The sequence below is a fragment of the Sinocyclocheilus grahami genome, unplaced genomic scaffold (assembly GCF_001515645.1).
Source record: "Sinocyclocheilus grahami isolate Dianchi unplaced genomic scaffold, SAMN03320097.WGS_v1.1 scaffold98.1, whole genome shotgun sequence".
Lineage (NCBI taxonomy): Eukaryota > Metazoa > Chordata > Actinopteri > Cypriniformes > Cyprinidae > Sinocyclocheilus > Sinocyclocheilus grahami.
In genome coordinates, this window is record NW_015505277.1 from 3,309,770 (window position 1) to 3,337,464 (window position 27,695).

Below are 27,695 nucleotides of genomic sequence, written 5' to 3' on the forward strand. Positions count from 1 at the left end.
TTAAATAAATAAATAAATGGAGTTCGACTAGAGCAGGGGTGGCGAACGTCAGTCCTGGAGAGCCGCAGCCCTGCAGAGTTTTGCTTCAACCCTAATCAAACACACCTGAACATGCTAATCAAGGTCTGAAGGGTTACTAGGAAGCTACAGGCAGGTGAGTTTTAATTAGGGTTGGAGCTGAATTCTGCAGGGCTGCGGCTCTCCAGGACTGGAGTTCGCCACCCCTGGACTAGAGTGTGCTAGAGTTAGAGGGTCAAAAAAAGATGGAAGAGATGTGTTTTTAGCCGTTTCTTGAAGATGGCAAATTAAATCAATATCAACAAAAGTCATTTTTGCAATGCAGAGGAAACACAGAAGCTGCATCTGAAGTGGCATTTAGATGCTTTTACACACTGTTTAATGCAGGACATGAATGCATTCAACCTGCAGTTTCAAATGCATAAATAATGTTTTGATTTACATAAAAAGGTTGAATACTGATTCTGAAATACTGATTCTGAATACAGTAATTATTTAAAAACGAAAATATACTTTAAATGTGAAATTAAAACCGCCAGTAGGTGGCAGTAAGTCACTGATAATAAGTGAGTCATTGCGATTGAACCGAATCATTTAAACGGTTGATTCATTCAGGAACAAAATGCAAAACAGCGCTGTAGCTGTGTTTGGAGTTATTTTTGTTGTCGAAATAGAGCAAAAACGGGCGATATGGTGTCTAAAACGTAAGCCTCTTAATTAACTTCTTGTTTATTGAACCGTTTATTGAAAATCAATATCACATTTGTAATCATGCACATTTTTGGAGAAAAAAACGGCACTCTTCGTGTGATATCGATTAACTGTATGAAATGATATAAATATATACATTTTCTGCTCCCAAATCTTGAATTTTGTGATTATTCTAAATGCATTTTAACAGACTGAATCAAGCAGTGAAAAAACGCACTCTAAATGCGCACATAGCTAGACTTCATCACGTAATGTATGCGTGCACTCTGTAGTTGTTTGGTTTTTGCTATATAATTGATAGTCAAATCACACATCATTAAAACCACAATTACGATATTATCGATATACATCGCACACCCCTAATTAAATAAAATATTACTCCATGAAGACTGGAGTAATGATGCTGAATGCAGCTTTGATCACAGGAATAAATTACAGTTTAAAATATATTCAAATAGAAAGCAGTTATTTTAAATAGTAAAAATATTTCACAATATTACTGCTTTTGCTGTATTTTGGATCAAATAAATGCAGGCTTGGTGAGCAGAAGACAATTCTTTACTGTTCAGTTTACTGAAAATCTGAAAATCGTACTGTTCAGAAACTTTTGACTGGTAAGTCACTAGCTAAAATAAAACGGATATTGTTGAATGTCCTAGTCTGATTATTAAACTGCTTTATTCCATCGTGCAACAGTAACTAAATGTGAACATGTCTTAAGCTGCTTTCTCAGTTGTAAATGTACTACTGGAACAACTGGGTCCTCTTTCGTGCTTACTTTTGAGTCAACTGAAAGTCTGTTTAGTTTATTTAGAGACTTAGTAGTAGGGCTGGGTATCGTTCAAAATTTTTCGATATCGATACGGATACCGATACCTTGACTTCGATACCGGTTCCTGAACGATACTTTTTTCGATACCAATTTTATGAAATCAATTTTAACAATATAGTTTGAATAGTTTGATAGATATGGAAATGGTATGGAAATAGTTTGTCATTTTTTACCCTATTGTTTGTTATATTTATTTGCTCAATGTCTTGAGCAATGTGTAAATCCGGCCCTGTTAGATGGCAATCGGAAGTTATTAAAAACACTCGATGGTGGTTTAAAGTGAGTTTTGAGTAAAAGCGGAATATAAATCTTATTTATTGTCTTATGTAGCATGATGCTACAGTTTGCATGAATGGTCACATAACACACGCTTTCGGTCGTGTAACGTTAGTATGAACAGACATCTGCATATAATCTGAACTCCACACAGCTCCCGCGCTACTCTATACTGGTGGTATTACAGTACCACGAGAGCTAAAGAGAGCAGATTGCTCCGTGCGCTTTCGAATCGCTCTCGCGGATGATCGATCTGCGCCGTGCCTCTAGTCGAACACACCGGCTAGTGCTGCAGGCTTATTGGCTCACTGACGCTGATGAGATTAACCCCTTAGTTATCAAATTTGGTACCGAACGACAAGACGTTTTTCGATACTCGATGGTATCGAGTGCCTAAAAAGTATCGAACTCGATACCCAGCCCTACTTAGTAGTTTGCAGTTTTGCACACACTTTCAAACATGACCATGCGCTCCATATGGCTACAGAAGTAAAACTGGGCATCATACACTAAACGACTGAGGATTGCACACATTTTTGAATCATTCTGAACAAACTCTCACAGAAACATGTGCGTTGTTGATGGGAGATGCATATGCCGCCTCCTTTATTATATAAGGTGAAAAATAGTATGTGAAAGACTAGTATGTCCAAATTCATAGTATTCAAAAAACAGTCGGCGAAAAGTTCCCAGTGACCTACAGCTTCTGCTGAGATTCTTAAGTGTGCATTTTATGGACATTTTTTTGCTATCCCATGAGGCCATGGGAGAGGATTTATGAATGGCAGTGAAGCAACGCAACTGACGCTGGTAGGTCACGTGACAGTATAAACAAGGCTCATGTATCCTAAGTCTGAATTTCATTCATACTACCCATATTCGCACTATATAGAAGTAAGTGAATTACACTTCAAACCAAATGTAGTACATACTAGACAGTATGCGATTTGGACAGCTGATGTGTTCTAAAATGGATGGAATTATAAAAAATAAAACATAAAACTCCAGCTACCCAATTTCTGCCGACTCTTAAAACTTTTAAAGTAGAGTATTTCTGCCTTCAGCCGTTAAGTCTACAAGTGTGATGTTCTCTAATGTTTTAAATTCTGTTCACATTTTAAAAGTAAAAAAAAAGTGGTTAAAAATTGTTGCTGGTTGTTAAAGCCCTTTCTTACCTAAAGGCCAGTTCTTGGCTAAGCTACAAAGTGGATCAGTCTTTGTCAGTAAGCAAAAATCTGGCTCTGCAAGAAGGCAGGGATGTTTTGTAATAGGTTCTGTGGTTAAACAGCTATAGGGTTAATTCATTTTATTGGGCCTTGTGGGGAAACGGGTGGTTAAATTATGATCATGCTGTTGCCACATAGTGTAATACATTTGGTCTAATTCCTCTGTAATGCCTTAAAAATGACTCCGGATTGAGATGTAAAAACCACCAAGACTTTATTTTAACTGGTCATTTATGAGTGCTTTTATTGGCGATTGACTCCAGAATATAACTTTAGTTATGAATACTTTTAGATTTGTATGTTTTATGAAGAAAATGTGGTTCTTCTCAATGCTGGTTTTCTAAAGTACTTTAAGTGGAATTTCTGATTTTTATTGCAAAATCATCAGTGTGAATGCTTACAAAAATAATAGCACACCTGGCCTCGACAAGCTGCGTGATTTGAGGTATCATTCATGTCTGGCGCGGGACGAGTTACACGCTAAAGTTTAATACTTAAGGTTTGGGGTTTGTTGAAATATGAATTGCAATAACTATTCAAAGACACTGGAAGTCTGTTAACACGATCATAAGTCTGATCATGAGAGGTTTTATTATGGAAAATGTCAAAGGAAGCCCTGAGGGAGTTTTCAGCCAAAAGATATTGAGGTCCTTTTGTGAACAGAACAATTTCCTTGTATGACTTTTGCTCTGGTCCGTCTCAAGCGGTCATCCCCTGACGGAGCCCTATATAAGGCCTAATAAACCGAATTTGTGTCTTTCAGGGGCTTGTGTGGACACACTTACGTAAGCGGCACTCATTCCCCATACTCTGCCTAAATCAACAGGCCTGGATTTCTCCTCTAAACTTCACGTCAACATTAGCACCACATAAATGACTATTGGATGATCATGTTTTGTGTGTTCAGCTGCCCTGATATTATATGGCCTTCCTCATCGACAGGGGGCGTGGGATATCTGAACCTTGGCGTAGATAAAACACACAGACACAGGTTTTCTTTAAGATGGTTAATTGTTTTTAAACTTTTCTAAGGCTGTGCAAGTTGGAGAATAGGATACGTGCTTATGGAAAATGGGGTTTCAGTGGCTCTTGAATTAATGGGATAGTTCACCCAAAAATTGAAATTTATTTACTCAATCTCGTGTTGTTTCAAACTGATTTCTTTTTCTGTGGAGCACAAAAGGAGATATTTAGAAATTTGCTAATGCTGCTCTTTTCCATAACATGGAATCATGCAGCGACTCGCAGCTGTCAAGTTGCAAATAGTTACACGGTTTCTAAAAAAAAAAAAAAATGTATATAAAAAGAAGCTTATGCAACTCGTACATTATCCACCTTATTCAAAGTGGAAGTAAGCTATTTCAGCTAGGGCTGCGATAAACAGTTAATCGCAATAATTTTTTCTCAAAAATAAAATCATGATTATTAATCGCGATTATTGTTTTTATTTTTCATTTAATCAGAGTTAACGTCAACTTGCATGGTTTGCGTACAGATTAACCGTTCAGACTACGGTGTGAAAGAAAACAGACTGGCTGTACACATTTATTTGAGCAGAATAAATGCACATGTTTGCTGGCGTTTTCAGCTCATCAGCGCATTTTCTGTAAAATAGTGAGAGTGCATGTACATGGTTGCCAGGCTGGGAAGATTAAGTAAGCCATTGGTTTGGTAAGAAATGTATACATTTTTGAAAAAAAAATGGGTAGATGTAAACTCTTGAAACCTGGCAGTAGCAACCATAATGGCTTGTGGAGGCTTGTTACCATTGCAAGATATGCAAATTAAAATGAAATGTTTTCAGTTTGGAAAAAAAACCCAGTGGGTAATGTCACGTACGGTTATGCTTAAAGGGATCATCGGACGCCTATTTTCCACAAGTTGATATGATTCTTTAGGGTCTTAATGAAAAGTCTGTAACATAGTTTGGTTAAAATTTCTCAATGGTAATGGTCAGCTTTTCAGAGCGAGCCGTTTTGTAGCATTTTCCTTTAAATGAAAAATACAAATACCTGGAAGTACAGACGATCGAAAAATTTACTAAACTATAGAGTACCCAATCTTGTTATTAACTAAAACTATTTAAAAATTGTTTTCATTAATTGAAATATTAATTAGATTAGCTGAAATCAACTAGAATATACACTGCTGGTCAAAATTTTTTAATAATTATACTCCTATTAAGCTCATGAAGGTTGCCTTTATTTGATCAAAAATACAGCAACAACAGTAATATTGGTGAAATATTATTATTATTATATAAAATATTAAAATGATTTCTGAAGGATCATGTGACACTGAAGACTGGAATAGTGGCTGCTGAAATTAAGCTTTGAATAAATTACATTTTAGAATATATTTACATAGAAAACAGTCATTTTAAAGTGTTTTAAAATATTTCACAATTTTATTTTATTTATTTCTTTATTTTATTATTTTTTAAATCCATTTTTGTAATTATTCCAAACTTTTGACTGGCAGTATAAGCATTAGATGGAAAAACTTTAACAAAAAAAACTGAAACTTAGTGCTAAAAAATTAAAATTGAAATATAAATATTGCTAAATAGAAATGCTTACTATAAAACAAATAAAATTGCAAAAACACTCAAACTTAAACATAAATTAATATTATTAATTAAAAAAAAAATGAAATATGAATAATATTCAAAATATTAATAAATACTTCTTAATAGTGCAAGAATCATACTGAAATAAGAGACTTACAAAGTAAAATGCTTTGTTACTGGTTACCACTGTCTAAATGTAAAAATCTGGTTTAAAGTAGCCATGAAATCAAAATGGACCATATTTTTATTCATAATAATGTCCCTGATACTATTGCTTATGATTAATCATCAATCATTCGAGTCCCACCCCTACAATATTTCCCACTCGGTGTTCTGCGTAATTCTGAAATGTGACACTTTTGTGTACGTTTTTTAAAAGCAAACGTTTGTCCAGACACCTTGAGACGTTCAGTGTTGTCCGTATACTGATGGATGGATATACTTTACTGATACATACCACAGTGTGGAAAGTGGCATCGTTCTGTAATATAACCCTCATTAATTCTGCCATTCATCATTACCCACCACTCCCCTGTCGCGCCTTTCTCTCGGACCCCCTCTGTCTGTGATGGCAGCCCGTCAGATCTCCAGGGTGGGCGCCTTCGGCTGTCCGTCTCTCCCCACGGACTCGCTGTATGCTCGTCAGGCCCTGGTGGCGGCCTGAGACGCTGCAGAAGAACTGAAGGAAGCGGTGAGCGACGCCATCACCCTCTCACCTCAGCTAAACACAATAGAGAGAGGAAGCTGTGCACTCTTAAACTGCAGCAGAATGTGTGCGGTCTAGCTCTATTGCGGCAATGGTTGCAGCATTGCTAAGCCAGCTGTAGACCTCACTTGTTTCGGTTTGCAGTGCACACACTTGTCTTTTTGAATGCACAGGTTAGTAACCGGTTTCAGGGGAGTGGTGAACCTAGCTGCAGGTTACAAAGCAGGATTACCTGTTAACCAGCGAGCGGGAATATGAACGTGAAGAAGAAAATATGTCACAAATTTGTTGTCAATGCCAAGACTAGAAAAGGTCACTAACGAACCTGTGGTTTTTGGATAAGGTGGGGCTTCTTTCAATTTTTGTGCATTTTGAGCATGTTTTTATCCTCCAGGAAATTATTTATTAGCATTATTTACATGTACAATAAGAATCAGAAGCGCTCCGCGTGTCTCGTATGAAAAGCTTTGTATTTACTCTGTCTGTGAAACCTGGGGCCTGCTACAAAACCTAGTGAGCAGCCTACGTAGACTGCTACCTTCCAAGATGGCATTCTAACTAAGCTGGAACCTCGTAAGCGACTAATTAGAATTTTATTATTAAAGGGATAGCCCCTTGAGAATTTGTAATGTTTTACATAAGCAACGTCTCTATGAACCGCACAAATAAAGCTCTGAACAAGAGAATTGACTCTCTTTCGATTCCGGTAGCGTTTGATGTTAGCATATCGCTAAGCTAACAGCTCAGCATTCTAATGAAAATACAAAATTCTCAAACTAGCAACTCGCAAACGAGTCATTCAGTGCAGTTTATGAACTGATCCAACAAGTTCATTGAAAAGATTATCAAATCAGACACTGCTCTCGCGTTACCCAGTCGCTTTAGGTTTCTTTCAGTTTTGTATAATGAGAAACGGTATGTTTTTATGAAATAGTTTGATATGATTGAACTGCCTTTGATTTTTTTTTGTGTGTGATGTCTCCTGTGAGCGTTTGATGCTAGCATGTTGTTAGTAAATGAGACGTTCATTGTGATTTGTGAACTAATTCAACAGAATATTGGTTTCTTTCAGTTTGATATAACAAGGAAGAGTATGTTTTTATGAAATGTAGAGAAGTCTCAACATGCTTTCGATTCCAGCAGCGTTTGATGCGTTAGCATTTGCTAAGCTAACAGCCTAGCATACACAAATAAGCAAACAATTGCTATACATTGTAGTTGGATCAAATTTGTACCTTTTTTCAGTGTTGTATAATCAACATTTCTCTTCCTCCACCATCTTAGATTTTTATATTTTTTTGAGCTTGGTGCAGTACATTGTGGATCTGACTTTTCTGTGAAGGATTTGTGTGATACTGCCTTAGAACTTGACCAAACTTGGAGTTTTCTTCAATTTAGAGCAGACTCAGTCAGTTACCTCTTTATATAGAGGTTATAATGCAGAGCTATTTTGTGCTTTTTGCCCATTCATAGCATTCACATGTGAATTCCTCCTTTTATCGACGCGTGTTGAGACTCGTGAGGAGAGTGAGATGGTCCAGATCGCCTCTGCAGTTCCTCTTGATCTTATCAGGGTTATTGAATGCGTTGATGGATGTTGAGAAGATGTCCTCAGATTGGCTCTAAACAGGAATTAATGGGGAGCACACTTCTTCAGGTTGGTTCAGTTCATTGCTTTAGCTTGAATTTTTTAGGACATTACAGTGAGTTACATATAGATTTACAAATATTAGTTTCAAAAACAGAGAAATTTGGACACGGTTGCTACAGCAGTGTCTCTGGTTACAAACATACAAAACCGAGTTATCCGTTGTTTGTACTGTACATTTAAAATGTTTTCATTTCACTTCATTTCTGTGAGTGTATAAAAGGCAGTTTGCTTCATGTTAACATAATTTTTGTTGAAAAAGTGTTTATTTAAAATATTTGCATTATCATGCTTGTTGGCCAGTAACTCTCATTTAAAGGGATAGTTCATCCAGAAATAAAAATTCTGTCATTAATTACTCATGCTCATGTCGTTCCAAACCTGTAAGACCTTCGTTCATCTTTGAAACACAAATGATGATATTTTGGATGAAATCTGAGAGCTTTCTGACGCTGCATAGACAGCAAAGCAACTGACACGTTCAAGGCACTGAAAGGTAGTAAAGACATGGTTAAAATAGTCAATGTGACATCAGTGGTTCAACCGTAATTTTATAAAGCTACGAGAATACCTTTTGTGCGCAAAGACAACAAAAATAATGACTTTATTCAACAGTTTCTTCTCTTCGGTGTCAGTCTTTGACACGAGTACCGTGACGCATTAATATTTAAAAACACTAATTACAAATCTGAGTACTAAATATAACCTCTAGTAAATGTCAAAATGAATATAATTTTTCATACTGTACAAAGTTATTTACTTTTAGCATTTGAAATATTATTTCTAGTGTGTATCAAGACCGTAGTATTGTAAATACAAGTTATATTTATTAAAACAAGTCCCAAAAGACAATAGAACACTATCCTCATTGCTTACATCTGTATCTCCAAATCTTTCTTTCGTACTTTATCTCGTGACTAGTCGGCTTATCATTTGTAAAATAATTTGCACACATCATTTGGCGAGGTTGTAAATGTCAAGCACATGGACCTGTGGGACAAACCAAACGCATCTGTGCTGTTCCACCCCAACTCAAATGAGCGAAAAGGTTTCTGGGACAGATGGAGAGGGAGGATAGCGCAGTTCTTCTAGAGTGCAGATGTTTTGTTTTGCTCTCTTCTGTGAAGTGCGTCTCTCTTTTACCATCAGTCCTACAGCTTGAAGAGCACAGATGCACACGGCTGGAGGTTTCTTGAAGCTAACGTGTTTATCAGACAGCAGCATAAAAGCACTGAAAGAGCGCGCTTCTGAGAAGCGGGGCCCTCTGTGCCTTTTGTGATCAATTCAGACAGCGTTCCTTTTTTAGTGTGCAAAGAGCTGCAGAGAGCTTCTGTTCTGTAGCTTTGAGACTCAATCCGCATGTTTGCTGTGTCTTCAATGGGTAAAAATCCGAACTGCAGTTTAGGCCTTGAGGCTTTTGAAGCCTCTCTCTATGACAAGCATCATTTCCTCCCCTTTTCTTCACTTCTAGCTCATATTTGCATCCTTTACAGGGGAATGCTTCTAAATAACAATTGGTCTGATACCTTATTTTTTATATCTGTCAAAGCATTTCAAATTATCATCAGTATTTCTACAGTTACAATTATTTACATTTACATTTAGTCGTTTAGCAGACACTTTTATCCAAAGCGACCTACAAATGAGGACAATGGAAGCAATCAAAACCAACAAAAGAGCAATAATATATAAGTGCTGTGACAAGTCTCGGTTAGCCTAACGTAGTAAACGTAGCAAGGTTTTTAAAAAAAATTTTTTTTTATAATAAGTGAAAAGAAAACAAGTAGGTAGAATAGAGAATGCTAGTGTTAGAGGGTCATTATTCACAAAAGCCTAAATAAGTAGATAGAATAGACAAAGAATAGAGACTGCTATTGTTAGAAGCACCTTTTTTTCTTTTTAAATAAAACAAGTAGTTCGAATATACATTTTTGTTGTTGTTGTTTAAATGAAAAAGAAAAAAGTCGATAAAATAGAATTAGAATAGAGAGTGCTAGAGTTAGAGGGTCAAATGAAGATGCAAGAGATGTGTTTTCAGTATCTATTTTATTCTATTATTTATAGGGTTGTGTACTGAAACCCGATACCAATATGGCACTGGTACCTATGTAACCGGTATGTACTAGAACCGAATCAGAATGCAGATTTCGGTGACTCAATTCAGTGCCATGCCTGAGTGATCGATTGAAATATTTGTCCTCTGGTTCTCCGCAACAGACATAAGAAACATCATCACCGGCACCGCACGTGAAAAATAATTTCCAGACTGAGAAAAAGCACGTGAGCTCTAGTAATACAAATCCAACACATCTTTGTAGTAACAAGAGTGTCCATGTTGTTTTCACATTCCAACTTAAAAGCACAACTCGGGAAATGAGAGCATCCGAGGAGCGTGTGAATGCAGCAATTGCACTTGCTCTGATGGCAGCAGGTAGCCTACCGTTAACTAAGCTAAATATGCTTAAAGCTGCAGTCCGTAACTTTTGGCACTCTAGCGGTTAATAAACAGAACTGCGTGCGTCTTGCGGAAGAACATTGTAGCCGGAGCTACTTCTCTCCGTTTATGTCTATGACGAATCACGCAGGCAATGGGCTACTCCGCAGCGGGACCTACCCGAACCAGTCTAAATATAATCAGAATATAAACACTTATTATAGGTGTACCGTAGTGATTCAGGACAAGCCAAAAACATGGTTTGGAAAATGGATTCATGGTGTACTCGCTTATTGTATAAAATTTGTACATTTTGAACACAAAAACGTTACGGACTGCAGCTTTAAATTAAAATGCCTATTTCTAAACCTGTTTTCCAAAAAAAGAGAACATTATAACCTTTTTACTCCACAACACCAGTCAAATGCTTCCTTTTGTGATCTGATTTGGCTTCTTGTCACCTTGTCACATAGAAAATATGTTCCATAGGCTACTTTAAAAAGAATACATCAATTAGCAATGGATTATAAATATACTTAATTACTTAATTATTACCAGAGATGGCTTGAATAACACCGATAAACTATATTGTCGCAGTCGAGTGTTTATTGTCTGTGTTTTATCATTCAAAACGTTTATATGTTCTGTTTACTCCGTTATAGCTATAATAGCGATGCCTTTGTCCGTATAAAGGATTTCCTGGAGGGTCATGAGTTCCGCTACTTCTGTGACTGGATATGTGGATTTTCTGTGCGAGGGTGCCTTCTGGCGTCCAGTATGAATGAAACGGACATCATGTGTTTATAGTGCTAATGGCCAATCCATTATTTTTTGGGGCATTTTTTTATATTTATTTTTAATCGGTATCGGTTCAGGCAACGTTTAGGCACTGGAACATTTTAAAAGGATCAATTTGGCACCGGTATCGAAAAAAACCCAAACGATACCCAACCCTAATTATATATTTGTATATAAAAGTTGCATTAATTGCATTTATTAAATGCATTTATATGCATTAATTTGTTTAAAAATACATTAAACGGTAATATTGTGAAATATTATTACAATTTAAAATAACTGTTTCCTACTTTATTAAATTTTAAAATGTAATTTATTCCTATGATCAAAGCTAAATTTTCAGCATCATTATTCCAGTATTGAGTGTCACATGATCCTTCAGAAATACTTCTAATATACTGAATTGCTGCTCAAGAAACATTTCTTATTATTAATAATAAATAACGGTTGTGTATGTTAATAATTTTGTGGAAACTGTGGTAAATTACAATGAATAGAATGCACAAAAGAGCATTTATTTGAAATAAAAATCTTTTGTAACATTATAAATGTGTGCACTTTCACATTTGAACAATTTAATGCATCCTTGCTGTGTTAATTTCTTAAAAAAAAAAAAGTAGATAATTACCCCAAACTTTTAAACAGTAGTCTAATTCTTGACTCATTCCTATTATGTATTGCGAATAATCGCATCCAACATAAAAGCACACATATGTGTGTGTACTGTGTATATCCAACACATCTTTGTAGTAACAAGAGTGTCCATGTTGTTTTCACATTCCAACTTAAAAGCACAACTCGGGAAATGAGAGCATCCGAGGAGCGTGTGAATGCAGCAATTGCACTTGCTCTGATGGCAGCAGGTAGCCTACCGTTAACTAAGCTAAATATGCTTAAAGCTGCAGTCCGTAACTTTTGGCACTCTAGCGGTTAATAAACAGAACTGCGTGCGTCTTGCGGAAGAACATTGTAGCCGGAGCTACTTCTCTCCGTTTATGTCTATGACGAATCACGCAGGCAATGGGCTACTCCGCAGCGGGACCTACCCGAACCAGTCTAAATATAATCAGAATATAAACACTTATTATAGGTGTACCGTAGTGATTCAGGACAAGCCAAAAACATGGTTTGGAAAATGGATTCATGGTGTACTCGCTTATTGTATAAAATTTGTACATTTTGAACACAAAAACGTTACGGACTGCAGCTTTAAATTAAAATGCCTATTTCTAAACCTGTTTTCCAAAAAAAGAGAACATTATAACCTTTTTACTCCACAACACCAGTCAAATGCTTCCTTTTGTGATCTGATTTGGCTTCTTGTCACATAGCGAGGCAGAAAATATGTTCCATAGGCTACTTTAAAAAGAATACATCAATTAGCAATGGATTATAAATATACTTAATTATTATGAAAATACCAGAGATGGCTTGAATAACACCGATAAACTATATTGTCGCAGTCGAGTGTTTATTGTCTGTGTTTTATCATTCAAAACGTTTATATGTTCTGTTTACTCCGTTATAGCTATAATAGCGATGCCTTTGTCCGTATAAAGGATTTCCTGGAGGGTCATGAGTTCCGCTACTTCTGTGACTGGATATGTGGATTTTCTGTGCGAGGGTGCCTTCCGGCGTCCAGTATGAATGAAACGGACATCATGTGTTTATAGTGCTAATGGCCAATCCATTATTTTTTGGGGCATTTTTTTATATTTATTTTTAATCGGTATCGGTTCAGGCAACGTTTAGGCACTGGAACATTTTAAAAGGATCAATTTGGCACCGGTATCGAAAAAACCCAAACGATACCCAACCCTAATTATATATTTGTATATAAAAGTTGCATTAATTGCATTTATTAAATGCATTTATATGCATTAATTTGTTTAAAAATACATTAAACGGTAATATTGTGAAATATTATTACAATTTAAAATAACTGTTTCCTACTTTATTAAATTTTAAAATGTAATTTATTCCTATGATCAAAGCTAAATTTTCAGCATCATTATTCCAGTATTGAGTGTCACATGATCCTTCAGAAATACTTCTAATATACTGAATTGCTGCTCAAGAAACATTTCTTATTATTAATAATAAATAACGGTTGTGTATGTTAATAATTTTGTGGAAACTGTGGTAAATTACAATGAATAGAATGCACAAAAGAGCATTTATTTGAAATAAAAATCTTTTGTAACATTATAAATGTGTGCACTTTCACATTTGAACAATTTAATGCATCCTTGCTGTGTTAATTTCTTAAAAAAAAAAAAGTAGATAATTACCCCAAACTTTTAAACAGTAGTCTAATTCTTGACTCATTCCTATTATGTATTGCGAATAATCGCATCCAACATAAAAGCACACATATGTGTGTGTACTGTGTATATTTTTAATGTATATATATATATACACACATACAGTATATATTTTGAAAATATTTACATGTATTTGCATGCATATATTTACATTCATATAATTTATATTATATATAAATATATTTCATATTAGAGGTCGACCGATAGTGGATTTTGCCGATACCGATAGCTAGGTTGGACCACACTGGCCAATAGTGCTGTGTTCAAAATATCGATACGACGATGTATCGACACAGAGATTTGACGATACGAGTATCGATACAGCTGGCCCTGTATCAATACTGTGGCACGTTATGAATTACCACCGTTTTGTAAAACAGTAAAGCTATGGCTTTAATTCCTTTAGAAACAATGATTCTACCAGCTCCTTGTTGAGAAAGATAATGTAGCTCTTGAGCGATTAAGCTATTTAGTTGATAAAATTGCGGGGCAGCGCTAAAAAGTTTGTTCCTGAATGTCTAAGTTCGGCCGCAGCGTGATCTGTGTGTGTGACTGCACTTAACACCAAACTGCTTCTGTTTCACACAAATGCTGGCACAGACGTGCATGTTCGGCTAGAGTCGCTTTGAACTCGTGCATCTTCGGGAGCGGAGCGGAAAGTTACAAAAAATGTTGTGCACACCGCCACGCAAACGACGTTGCGCGCACTCAAAGCAAACTTGCTGTCGCTCGAGTATAAATCAGCCATAAATCAGCCTTGAGTGTGTGTGCGTTAGATACAGTGAAGACAGCGCGTTAGTTTAGAACTCTTCTCATTTTTTTTTTTTATTGTAGAGTGTGTTAATTTGTGCAATGATAACCTACCAGCAATGTAAATTATTTTTTAAATATGATTAAATAATGAGTACATTACAATATTAATTTATTAGAACAAGTACATTATTATTTATGGGCTTAAAAACAAGATGCACACAATCAGAATATTGTACCTGGTGGGAAGTGCACAATGTAAACATGAAACATATGCCATTACCTATATTGTACTGTGGTACAGTTATGAAGGCCCTTCATAATGCAGAGGTCAACTGTCTGCTCTGCCAATAGTTAGAAATGGCACTATAGTAAGCAGTGTTTAATAAACAGCTGTTTTTCTAAATTCTTCTGAGGTGAAATTCAGTGCAGTCATGTATCGTGATACGTATCGTATCGTGGCCTCTGTATCGTGACTTTGCTGGTGATACACAGCCCTACTGGCCAATACCGATTAATTAACCGATAGTTTTAAACTTGATACTGAACAAAAACCAAAATAGTGCTTTATTAACAAAAACCGTACTGAACCATACTAGTAGTAGTAGTAAAAAAAATATATAATAGTAAATGTTGAAATTAACACACTCTAACAAGGAACAATACTTACACAGCTTTCATTAATCTTAATGCTACAAATGGACTCTTATTTTAAAGTGTTACCATTTCATTTCAACTGTCATGCTTAAAGGTGCACATCTTTAAATATATACACAAAGGCTATAGCATTAAAATTATATACATATGGATATTGTATGTATACTCTCACACTTTAACTGCTTCTATTCTTGAAATAAAAGTGCAACGCTGAGTCTAGGAGAACTCGCCGGTATCACACACACTCCGGACGCGTCACGTTCAACTCGAGCAGCGGTCTAAAACAGTTTATTTAATCACCAAACTGACTCAAGTTTACTTCAAGAATGAACAATTTAGCATAGATGAGTTTGAAGTTCGGTGTTTAAAAAACGGAGCAAACTAGCACTGTGTAATGACAGCAGACCCTTTTTAACCGCTTTTGGACGCAACCCGGAAAACTATCGGCATGGATTTTTGTCGATAACCGACAGTTCCAGCAATCAACTATCGGTGCCGATTAATCGGCAAAACTGATACATCGGTCGACCTCTATTTAATATTATAAATGTATAATTTTTGCTGAAATATATACATGCATGTGTGTGTTTATATATAGGCTACATAATAAATATACACAGTACACACACATATATTCATAGAGCATCTCTACTAAGATATCCACAGCTTTGATGCAGCACAGGTACGCATTTATACTGACGTTTATACACAAGCAGTTACTGTGATATTCTGAGTGGTTGTTTGCTAGGTGTTTGGTAATGATTGCTGGATGGGTGCTAGGTAGGGCTGGTCGATAAAGATGTCATCTTGAGAAAATGTATGTTGATAACGATGATAAGCTCTCATACAGCAATATACACACACAAATGCGACAGCAGCCAGTCAGAAGCCACAGTGCATGTGGCTAACAAGTCTGCATGTTTTTCATGTCTCTGTGTGAATGAATGGTGCAGTTTTCTCTATACAAACTCAAACGTACAATGCTCATTGTGCTTTCAGCATCTTTGACAGCACTAGTATTTAACCAATGTTTAGTTCCTGACTTTTCAGCAGGAACACCTTTAGAAGGAGATGAAGAAGACTGCCAAAGGACAGACAGATGACAGGAGAGAAAGCAGTGATGAAGAAAAGGCTGGTTTAAGGGGAATGTGATGGTCAGATTAGCGTGTGGCGAATGATTGGCCTTCGCTTTGTGTTCTCTGGCTGTGAACTCAGCTATGCGGTGGGAGTGGATGGGCTGTAGGTTTTGTCTGCCAGAGTTAGGGAGTGTCTCTGACTGTCTCTGCACACTGTTGTTAACTTTGCCTCCCAGAATTCATTAATCTAATTAGTGAAACTGCTAGAGGTTTGAAGTTCTCGTAATAGAACTTGTGTAATAGATCTGGTTTACCATGCAGGGGCGTTTATTAACAGAGATATGCACGTTAGAGATCTTCGTGTGAGAACTTCAATTGCAAAAAAGCTATCGTGTCAAATCATTTGACGCAGAAACCACTATCTGAGAAAACACCTCGGGTTATACTTGTTTGGGGTGTTCAGAAGCAAGATGTTGGTTACCAGACAATTTGGTCTCACACCGAGGTGTTGATCTGTTAGCGAGGTGCGTAGCTGCAGCATTTATTGGCAGTCAGAAACAATATGCTGCTGTCTTAAGATTCAGCATGCATCCATGTCCAAAATTCACTTCATTTGCCTTCAATTTCACTTGTAGGACCCTATGAAATCAATAAAATTTTTTCCCAAATTCTTTTTTTTTTTCCTGGACTTATGCTGCTGGACTGTTTTAATGGTTATTTTTTAGTAATCAGAAAGCATGTCTGTTTAATGGAAGCCATGAAACTTATACAATTGAACAAGATTTTTTTTATTTTATTTTTTTAAGTTTATCAAAAATTACATTTCTAGGACCCTTTGGGAAACATTTTATTTTATTAATTTATTGGATTCCATTTTAAGTTTAACAATCAAAAATGTTTATATTAATTTTGATATGAATATATCAAATAAATTAATCAGTTGAATTCATAAAACCTGTTCATTTATTATTTTTAACAATAATGATGCCCAATGAAATTGTTTGTTTTCAGAAATTCTTTGGTGTTTAAATCTTTCTAGATCTATGATTTAATACAAATTCACTATCAAAAACAGAGGTAATCAAGGCAGTTAAACCTTTAAAGCACTTAATCTTTTTAAAATGCATGTCAAATCAAAATTAAATATTGTATTTATTTATTTTGCTAAACAGAGTGCTGCACAACAAAGGTCTACTAAAACATGGAAGAAAAATGGTGTAATTGATCCTTTAAAAAATAAAGCTTGAAATAAAATGTATGAATATTATTATTACTTAGCACATTCTACTGTACAGTAGTAAAATATTTAAGGTGTTAAATAATGTTAGATGGTGGTAACCTAAATCATCGCCTCAGGAGTTGTTCTCGTTTTTGGTGCATTTCCGATTCTTTTACTTAAGTCTGCTTTCAGTTTATCAGGTATGATGTCAGGATCAAAGATGGGAAGCCACGCTTGCTCTTTTAAAATTGCTTTTTTCCTACCCAGGCGCTCGTTATTCTGTACGATGCATTTGAAATGAAACGGCGTATCCTGCTTTCGCTGTTTGCGCCCTACTTTTGGATCTGCCTTTTCCCCATCTTCCTGACTCATGCTTGGACAATAGACAATCGCTGGCCATCATTCTAGAGGAAGTGATCTCTCGCTTTGACTTCACGGACATCATTTGACTATAAACTGTCCTCTGGCAGTCGTTGCGTTGAGGTCTTAAAACAATGGTAATCTTCATCAGTTATTTATTTAACCAAATGGCACACAATCGCTGGGGAGATGCTTGTCTTTGGTGAGTAGACAGTGGTACATTCCCTTTGTACACTGCTGAGGGTGTGTCCAACAACAGCGTCGCCAGCGTTCATGCCAGCCGCTTCGGACGGGAGATTGCATTGGTTTCTTTCCAAAGTCGTTGCAGTCTGTTTCCATTAGTTGTTTTCCTTTCTTGTGTTTGTCTTTGTGAACATGCTGTTTTGTTGAACTTTGAATTTTTTTTCTTCTTCTTTTCTAGGTCTGCCATAGAGCATCTCTACTAAGATATCCACAGCTTTGATGCAGCACAGGTACGCATTTATACTGACGTTTATACACAAGCAGTTACTGTGATATTCTGAGTGGTTGTTTGCTAGGTGTTTGGTAATGATTGCTGGATGGGTGCTAGGTAGGGCTGGTCGATAAAGATGTCATCTTGAGAAAATGTATGTTGATAACGATGATAAGCTCTCATACAGCAATATACACACATAAATGCGACAGCAGCCAGTCAGAAGCCACAGTGCATGTGGCTAACAAGTCTGCATGTTTTTCATGTCTCTGTGTGAATGAATGGTGCAGTTTTCTCTATACAAACTCAAACGTACAATGCTCATTGTGCTTTCAGCATCTGCTTCTCAATATATGAGGACATGAACACATAAACTTAATCTCCAGAGCTGCTCTGATAGTCACTTCAGCAGCACTTTACAGTTTGATTAAGTTTCAGATAGGCCTACACACCAAAACTTTCTTCACGACTGAAACCGAAAGATCTTTCGAACAAACCATCAAAATAAAAGTTTGGTTTAACTTGAAGAAATTGTGACAGAAATTAGGCTCTGTCTTTACATTTATTTTGAAAGATGAAGCTCGCGATTATGGTAAGGGGCGTTACATTTCCGACGAGTGCTTGCGGTGTTCGGCCAATCACAATGCACTGGGTCAGCTGGCCAATCAGAGCAGACTGCGCTTTTCAGAAGGAGGGACTTTGTAGAAAAGGAAGCGTTTGAGAGAGGCGGGGCATAGAGGACCTACAATAATGTACAGTATTTGAAAAATAATGTGTTTTTTGAACATTAAAGCATGCCAACATATTCTGTTACACCAAGTACACAAAATAATGATCTTTAAAAAAGCATCATATGACCCCTTTAAGACCTATTTAATCTGCATATAAAACATTAGAAATTAGATGTTTAATTTTTATTGTGTTTGACTGTTAAAACAAAAAAATGTTTGTTGGGTGTCTCAATAAATTGGGTTAATTAAAAAATACAGTGGTTAAATGTAAACATTTTTTTGTATTGCGCTTTGTTTTAAAAAAGGTTATAAAAAATGTCAATAATTATCTATACCGAACGATATGAAACATCATATCGTTGATACATTTTTTAGCTATATCGCCTAGCCCTACTATATTCTTTTGAGTCCAGACACTCCTTGTGTCTTAGTTTAGGACATCGTTTCTACATTTTTGTCACTGGATAGCATTTCTTTAATGTAACTAATGAAAACAAGAGTCCAAAGACCTTTAGGAAGTAGGTCACCTATGTTGTGGCCTGGAGATGTTCATGAGAAGGTGAACAAAGATGCAAACCCATTCTGACAGCTGAGCCCTGCAGGCCAATCAGCGTCGGTCTGTTCTTGAGAACGCTACCTGCTCATGTCCTATAGGCTCAAAGGTCTGCAGTGCCTGATTGTTCTCCAGTTCGCTGTTGTTGTTTTTGTAATCCAAAATTGTCATTTTAGATCCATCATGTCAGGCTTAGTCATCCAATTGAACATCAGCATCTCTACAACTTCCATTTGAACTCCAGATTGTTCCCGGCAAATGTCAGTAGTTGTTTACGGAGTTCATTGGAAGATTTCTGTTGGTGTTCCAAAAAGCAATTTGACCTTGAAATGGGACATTCCTCATCCTCTTTTCTTAAATACCAGAGCCTTTTCATCATTGCTTTCACTTATTAAAGAAACTAAATTTCCACTATGTAACCTTAATTCAATTATTATCTTCCTCAGTGTTGAAATAAATCCAAGATGACGGAAGAGGTGATTGTCATCGCCAAGTTTGATTACATGGCCCAGCAGGACCAGGAGCTGGACATTAAGAAGAACGAGCGTCTCTGGCTCCTGGACGACTCCAAGTCCTGGTGGCGAGTACGAAACGCTACCAACAAGACGGGCTTCGTGCCATCTAACTACGTCGAACGAAAGAACAGTGCCAGAAAAGCCTCAATCGTCAAGAACCTCAAAGACACTTTAGGTGAGGCCGCAACTTCTGCTTTACTCAAGAATATCCTTCCAGTTGCTATTCGATTAGATCTCTAGATTTAGAATCTCATGTTGCTTCGAACCCATGTAACCTCTATCAGCAGAATGTCCAGAATTCACCAGTAGTTATTTAGCAGAATGTCCAGGCTACACTCTTTCATTCAACAAAAGTTAAAAAGAATGTTACCAAGCTCCAGAAACTATAAAAACACTCTAAACGTAGTCCATGTGACTTCTGAAGCCCTATAATAGCTTTGTGTGAAAGACAGACACAAATTTAAGTTATTATACATTGAGAATCTCGATTTATGCTCTAATTCTGCAATAACATGCAACAACTTTGGTTGCATATAGAAGGAAGGGTTGAAATGGCATGAGCGTGAGTCAGTAAGGACAACGATCATTTTCACTGTTGTGTGAGCAACGAAACCATTTGCAAACAAACTTCTGCTTTAAAGAGGTCCAGATATATTTGCTTCTAATTGGGTAATGTGCGATTTAGTATGTAGGACATATTCGTCTTGTCATTTCCTGAGGAGTCTTGTTTTTGACCACGATAATGCTGCTGAGATACACAGGAATTTTTGGATGAACTAACCCTTTAAAGTTACTGAGAAACGGTGTTAATTTTGACAGCAAATTTTGATTTAGATTTAGTCATAGTCTTTTGATTAAAATGCCATTTAGTTTTAGGCATATTTTAGTCATCTGAATTGTTTTTAGTTTTAGTCTAGTTTTAGTCGACTAAATCTACAGTAAATTTAGTCTGCTAAAATCTAATGGGTATAGTTACAATGTAATGCATTTATTAAGCATTTCTCCAAAATTTCCAAAGTCATTATATAGTTTTCATATTAAGGTTTTATCATGATAGACACATATTTAACTGCTGTGACACACAACATACTTTTGACTAAAATTCCATTTACTTTTAGTCATCTGAATTGTTTTTAGTTTTAGTCGACTAAATATATTAAGATTTTAGTCGACTAAATCTACAGTAAATTTAGTCGGCTCAAATCTAATGGGTTCAGTTACAGTGCATTTATTAAGCATTTCTCTAAAATTTCCAAACTCATTATATAGGTTTGATATTAAGGTTTTATCATGATAGCCACCGGTTTAACTGTGGTGACACACAACATGCCTTTATGTTAAAATTAAATAAAACCACTTCTCATAAAGAACAAGAACATGGTCTTCTTTTTAATGAAATACCAATGGTTTTATAGGCTAATTATGCATTCTTTATACCAACTTATTTACCACATTCTTCATTCTTTCAAGCAGAAATATTTATTTCTATAAATACATTTTGATTAATATTTAGGGCTACTGAAGTTTTTCAGTCAAGAGCAGTGCATGATTTTCTGTCTTTCTTTTGTTGCTTGATTAACATCAATGACTCGGACAATAGCAACTAAATTAGGCTGCTGTCCCTTTAAAACCGAATGCACAGCTGCAATGGATGCAATGTACTGATACACGTTCTCCCTGCTGTTTACGTTCACTTAAGACGTAATCAACTGTGTTATGTGAATACTCGTCAAAATGGACAAATCGACATCATTTTGTGTAATTCTCCGTTCATGAGACGCGAAAGAGTACTCGCGCGCTGTGAGAGGCGCTTTCTGTGTGTGTATGCTTCAGTGTGTGCGCTCAGAAAACCGGACCGAATTGAGTTCTCTCTTGCGTCGTCAGATTTATCCATATGTCTGCTCTTCTCTTACTCCCACATAAAATTTTATGCGACGTGCAGCAAGTGTATGTTAGCTTATGTCCCGTCGGTTCATATGTACGCATCTAACCTCCGAACCACGCAGCAGATTCGTTCTGAATGAATCTCTTCCCAAATCATCCCTCTCTAACATTTTCATCTCATTTTTATTAGTTGACGAAAATATCAATAGATTTACATCATAGTTTTTGACATTCAAAAAGAGTTTTAGTTCGTTATCGTCTAGCTGTCGTCTGTGAAAAAAATGTCGTTGACAAAAATTATGACGAAAATTATTCGTCAATGAAATTAACACTGCTGAGAAACAGTCCATGTGGCAACTAACCACTATATCGGAGGATACATTTATGCAACAACGATTTTACTAAAAACAGAAGTTTTTCCTTTGCATTCTTGAAAATTTTGCATACAGAGGGCAGTGTTGTCAAAACGATCCCCGTTCATATGGATCCGACTAAAAATGTTGCATTATGCATGCCAAGCCAGTAGCTGGCGATGTTACTTTGTAAAGTGAAACTATGCGCATGATGTCACTTTTCACAAATTCATGTTTTTGTAGTTTACATGGAGATGATAATGGTATTGTTTTCAATTCTTGCACTTTGAAACCTGTTTGCGTTTTCATGCCCCCAAAACGCCATTGTCCTGAAATGAATGACCAAAATGCATCATTTTCCGATTTTAGTTAAAAAATTGTAGAAAGTAGTGTAAAAAAAAAAAAAAAATGGTGTAAACAACCCCTAAATTCGCTAATGCATGTTGCCATACAAATAAATAAATGTACATATGTTTATGTCTATGTTTTTAACATTTTTCATCCTTTTAAAGCGACAGTCTCTGCTAGTAAATATTTGATGTGACGTTTGATGAAACTGCAGGCACACGTCTGTGAGACGCATATTTGCTCTTTAATCTTATCTTCACATCGGTGTACTCCTTAAAGCGTTTCTGTGGTGGTTAGCTGGAGGTTGGGTCTGTGCTGTTGGTACACAGGATCAGGAACGGGTTCTTGTGTTTAGCCGGAGGCGTTCAACGAGGGTTGTGTGCGTGCTGATAGCTATCTCTCTATCGCTGTCTTTGCGGCTGTTTTGAAAATGGCTTGTTCACACAGCCTCTGTTCTTGAGGCTTGCTCTTATATGTCTGTTGTTGTGTTTTAAGTTTATGTGCGTGTGTTTGCATATGTCATCTTCAGCTTTAAGTGCCCTTCCTGCCCTGCCATTTGCAATACACAGATTTTCTGTCATATTGCACCTTCCTGGACCCCATGAAGGACTCCTGGAATAGATTTAGAACTTCATTTTTCCTTAGTAATATGCATTGCTAAAGACTTAATTTAAAGACGATTTTCTCAATATTTACATTTTTTTGCACCCTCATTATGTATTCAGCTTTCAGATGATGTATAAATCTCAATTTAAAAAAATTGACCCTTATGTCTGGTTTTGTGGTCCAGAGTCACATATGACAAATAATCTTAGTTGTTTCGGAACCTGGCGAGTTTCCCCCCTTAGCTCGGTTCGTTTGGGCATATGTGAACACGGCAATCACGCTCGGATCCGCGCCAAAACAATCGGTCCGAGATCACGAGGAGGATTGAACGAGGTGGTCTCGGCTCGATTGAAAACGAACTCTGGGGCAGTTCGGTTGTAGTGAGAAAGCAATCCGATCTAACGGACCAACAAACCAGGCTATATAACAATGTATAATGGGTAATTACGTAAGTTCCGTGAAAAACATTAGCTTTGTTGTTTTACTAATACTTCAAAATGAACCATGTGAATGTCTGTGGGTGAGCACGTCTTCGCCATTCAAAAATAAAAAAGTGCACTTTTTCATTTTATAATGCTATCTTATTGCTCTTCTTCCTAGTAGGTGCATTTTAAAAATGTTTTCCCGATGAATCCTGGACTCCTGCTCAAAATGATAAATTAATATAAGGACAGCTACAAAAAAAAATAACCCAACAATAAGCCCGCAAAGCTGTTGTCGTTCCATCGTGACGGATGACCGCTGTGATAGCGGTGGAATCCTGGAAAATAAACCGTGGAACTTTGACCGGTCAGAGGACAGTTTACTCGCGCGTGACTTGTATTAACAAATTTGGTCCGTTTAGAAACTTTGCCGTGTGAAAGTGAACCGCACCAAGAATAAATAGCAACATTGTAATAATTGTAATCCCTGTTTCGGAACAAAGCAATCGATCTACAGGTGTGAAAGCACCCTTGATCGTATTTGTGGTGTTGATTGCGTTCATCGTGCTCAGCCTTGCGGCACGGTTTATTGTAAGAAAATATGATCAAACTAAATAAGTTTATCAATAACTATAAAAATTCACACACTAGCTAGTCCCTATGAAGTGACTGTTTAATTGAAGCTAAATTTGCAACCCTGTTACCTTTTCAGTTTTTGAATTACATAACTTGTCTATTTAATATTAATTATCTACTTCAACTATTAAGTTTGTGGGTTTTTTTCTGTATTCAATGCTGATATCAGATGCTAATAGCATTTTAGTATGCTGTACATAATCGTCTTGGTATTTGCATGGTACTTTAAAGAATAACATGTCCAATCATGTTACATGTTCTTGTTTTAGTATGAACAGACTGGGTGTTCATGGCTCGTTCTGTGCAAACTTGCTTCTGTCAATGAATATCAATCATTTGCGGCTAAAACAAAAAGTGAAAACAGAATAAAAAGCTGTTTTTTTTGTTTGTTTGTTAAAGCAGACTGATATTGGCAGTCAGGGTTGCCTGCTAGTCACCATAGACGCCATGAGTTCCCTGCGTGTGTATGGGGGGCAGACTAGTCCTGCTAAAGGAGGGCTTGATTGTGATTGGTCCACACTGGTCACATGGTCAGGCAGCCGATCGTTGTGCAGGCGGAGAGCGGTTGACTCGCGGGTTTCACATGGAATAGTTGCACAGCTGCAGAGGGAAGTGCCGAGTCGCTGGGATAGCCCAAAATGGATATGGCTAACCTCTTCAAACACTTCTTCCGTGAGTTTTGCCACTTTTCTCTCCTCCTCATTCTATCGCCAGTCTAGAAAGCCGACAGCGCTGAAAGTTTGAGCTTGGATTGAGTTTGCATTGAGACATTCTTGGTTGTAGGATTAGGGAAGTTTGAAAGGCTTTTCCCTTCTGAGCTGAGTGGGAGTTTGTCAGTAACCCCCACCACACACTCACTCACACACTCACTCACTATTTTTACTCTCTTTTTCTATTTATCCATCATTTGTACACACTTTACGAAAATTAGTTTGGAAGCCAAATATGAGTGAACAGACGAGTTGGCTTGGAAAGTCTCCTTTTTTTCCCTCATTCTCTGTGTGTTAGTCGAAGAACTGGGCGGGCAGTGCTCTGAAAAGCCTGTAATTGCACTACACACACACACACACACACACACTCTCATATCAACGCAGTGTAAAGAACTTCCACTTTTCTTTGTGCACTTAAACTCTCCTGTTACACTCAACCGGAATTTTCTCTCCCAGCCCAAGCTTCTTTTAATCAAGTTAGGTTTGGACACCCACCGGTTCTTCTCGGTGCGTCGCGGTGATGTTTTTCTGTAGTTTGGGTGCTGAGGGTCTGCTGTGGTGGGAATTCCTCGTGTCAGCTCTCGGTGAAACACTGAAAGCATTGCTGAAAGCAAGCACAGGATCTTAAAGGGACTGTACACCTAAAAACGTATGGTATTTCAAAACCCATATGACCCATACCAATATTGGTTATGACTATTATATTATATTATTATATTATATATGACTATTATATTATAGCTAAAAAATATTTTTTAAATATATATTGCGTAAAAGTTTGGGGTTGGTAAGTTTGTTTTTGTTTTTTTTTGGAAATAATTCTCTTTTGTTCACAAAGGCTACATTTATTTGATAAATACAGTTTTTTTTTTTTTTTTTCAAACATTGTCAATTTAAAATGTTTCTATTTTAATATTTTTTATTTATTAATGCCAAATTTTTTGCTTCTTTACTCAAGTCTTCAGTGTCACATTTCCTTCAGAAATCATTCCAATATATTAATATAGTAAGAAAGATTTCTTATTATCATAGTTCAAAACAGTAGTTTTGCTCATATTTTTGTGGAAACCATGATAATTTTGTACAAGATTCTTTGTATTAGAATTTACATTAGAAATGTCTTTACTGTCACTTTTGATCAATTCAAAGTGTCTTTGCTGGGGGATAAAACAAACAAACAAACAAACAAACAAAAACATTTATTTTCTTAAATCCTATTGAACCTAAAACTTTGAATGTAGGGCTGCACGATTAATCAAATTTCTAATCGCGATTACAATTATGGATGCCACAATTACGTAATCGTTCAAAGCGGCAATTAATCGTTCAAAGTCCACTTATGTTATTCTGCGTGCTTAAGATATGTTTTGTTTTCTTTCTACATGTTATCTTAAGGGTTTTTCCCATTATTTTAACTTTAGTTTTAGGATAACATTATAATACATATAACTTTTTTATAATTTAAAGAAGAAACCAATCCGATGTATATTTGACATTTGAGGCTTAATACTATAGAAAAGCACAACGTTTTTCAGTTAGTGTTTTCAGCTTGTTTATTTTCATATAAAAATACGGCATGCAGTTGCATCAAACAATGGTATAAACATCATTCAATGTAAATTGTGATAATCGTAATTAATAAATCGCAATTACAATTTCAAGGGAATAATCGACAATTAGGATTTTTGTCATAATCGTGCAGCCCTATTTGAACGTTTTTAATATTTAGTTGATTTATTGCCAATTTTCTCTATTTTACATTTAGATTGCCTACACAATCATCTAACATGCACAAGTAATAATAACATTATTAAATGTAATCTTCAGCAAATTTAACATTTTTGATGCCTAAATTCATTTGTAGTATTTTTAATTGTTCAGTTTTAGGGTTTTATTACCAGTTCTTTTAGACGGAATAGTATAGAATTTTATAATCATCAACTATCAGCCATCACATGAAAATAAATGTTGTTTTGGCGGTGTCTGCTGGATTATTAACATTGGTGGCTAGTTCACGCTCATTCGCGGTTGCAGCTCTTAATTCTCATTCGTCCATGCGTTTAGCCACATGACATACGACCATCAGCGATGTTTGGCATTTGATGACGTTAAACCTGATATAAACCTAAATGCGCCATATTTAAATATGTCAACAGAAATGTCTCTTTAAAGGAATATCTCATTTCGTGTTCTACGGAAGAAAGAGATACGAGTTTGAATGACAGTTGGCGACAAAATGAGAGTTTTGGTGTTTGCGTGAACTGTCCCTTGATTCCTTTTCATTAAGCTCAACATTGAAACCCGGCCCGAGAGGTGGTCTTAGCTTTTGGCATCCTTTTCTCCCAGTTTTTCTACTCCATCTCACCCTTTCTCTGTTTTCCTGTCGCTCAGCCTGCGCTCGTAGCGGAAGTGCTCTAATTTGAGACCGATTTCTCCTCAGATCTTTGGACCCTGAGGGAGGACTTGAGGAAACCGGATTGTTGATTCACTGCAGCATCAGCCCATCCGTCTGTTTTTCTCCACTTCCCACTCCTCCACTTATAAAGCTGATGGAAAACACCAGCAGATAATGTCGCTTTGTGAGAGGGACAAACTCGCAGCTTTAGTTCAGATGCTAAGACGAGTACAGGAAGTGCTGATGGCTTTCTGGAGTGTTCCTGACTTAAACACAGCAGGCTGATGGTGCTGCATACGTGGATGGGCTGTGACCCCCGTTTGACTCCCTGAGGAGCTCTCGACGGGCCTGCGCTAGCCAAACAAGCACAGATGTGCAACAGAGGCTATTTATACCAGCGTGTCGTCAGAAACGAGTGTCAGTGCTTATAACGGTGAATCTAATTACATATTTCACCTCACAATCAAAAGAAAGAAAGAAATTA

General features: G+C 36.6%; 1 protein-coding gene across 3 annotated transcripts in view; it reads left to right on the top strand.

Moving 5' to 3' along the window:
- Window positions 1–27,695, top strand: part of LOC107588047 (cytoplasmic protein NCK1-like) — a 45,705-nt gene that overhangs the window by 8,362 nt on the left and 9,648 nt on the right. Inside the window, exons 2-3 of one of the 3 annotated variants that reach the window (XM_016276042.1) lie at window positions 18,026–18,077; window positions 19,789–20,032. In XM_016276042.1, coding sequence (XP_016131528.1) covers window positions 19,807–20,032 — 226 coding nt within the window. In that variant the 5' untranslated portion in view covers window positions 18,026–18,077; window positions 19,789–19,806. Of the gene's footprint in view, window positions 1–15,600; window positions 15,632–18,025; window positions 18,078–19,788; window positions 20,033–24,676; window positions 24,779–27,695 lie in introns of those variants that run through there. The other 2 variants (XM_016276043.1, XM_016276044.1) reach the window with 2 other exon arrangements.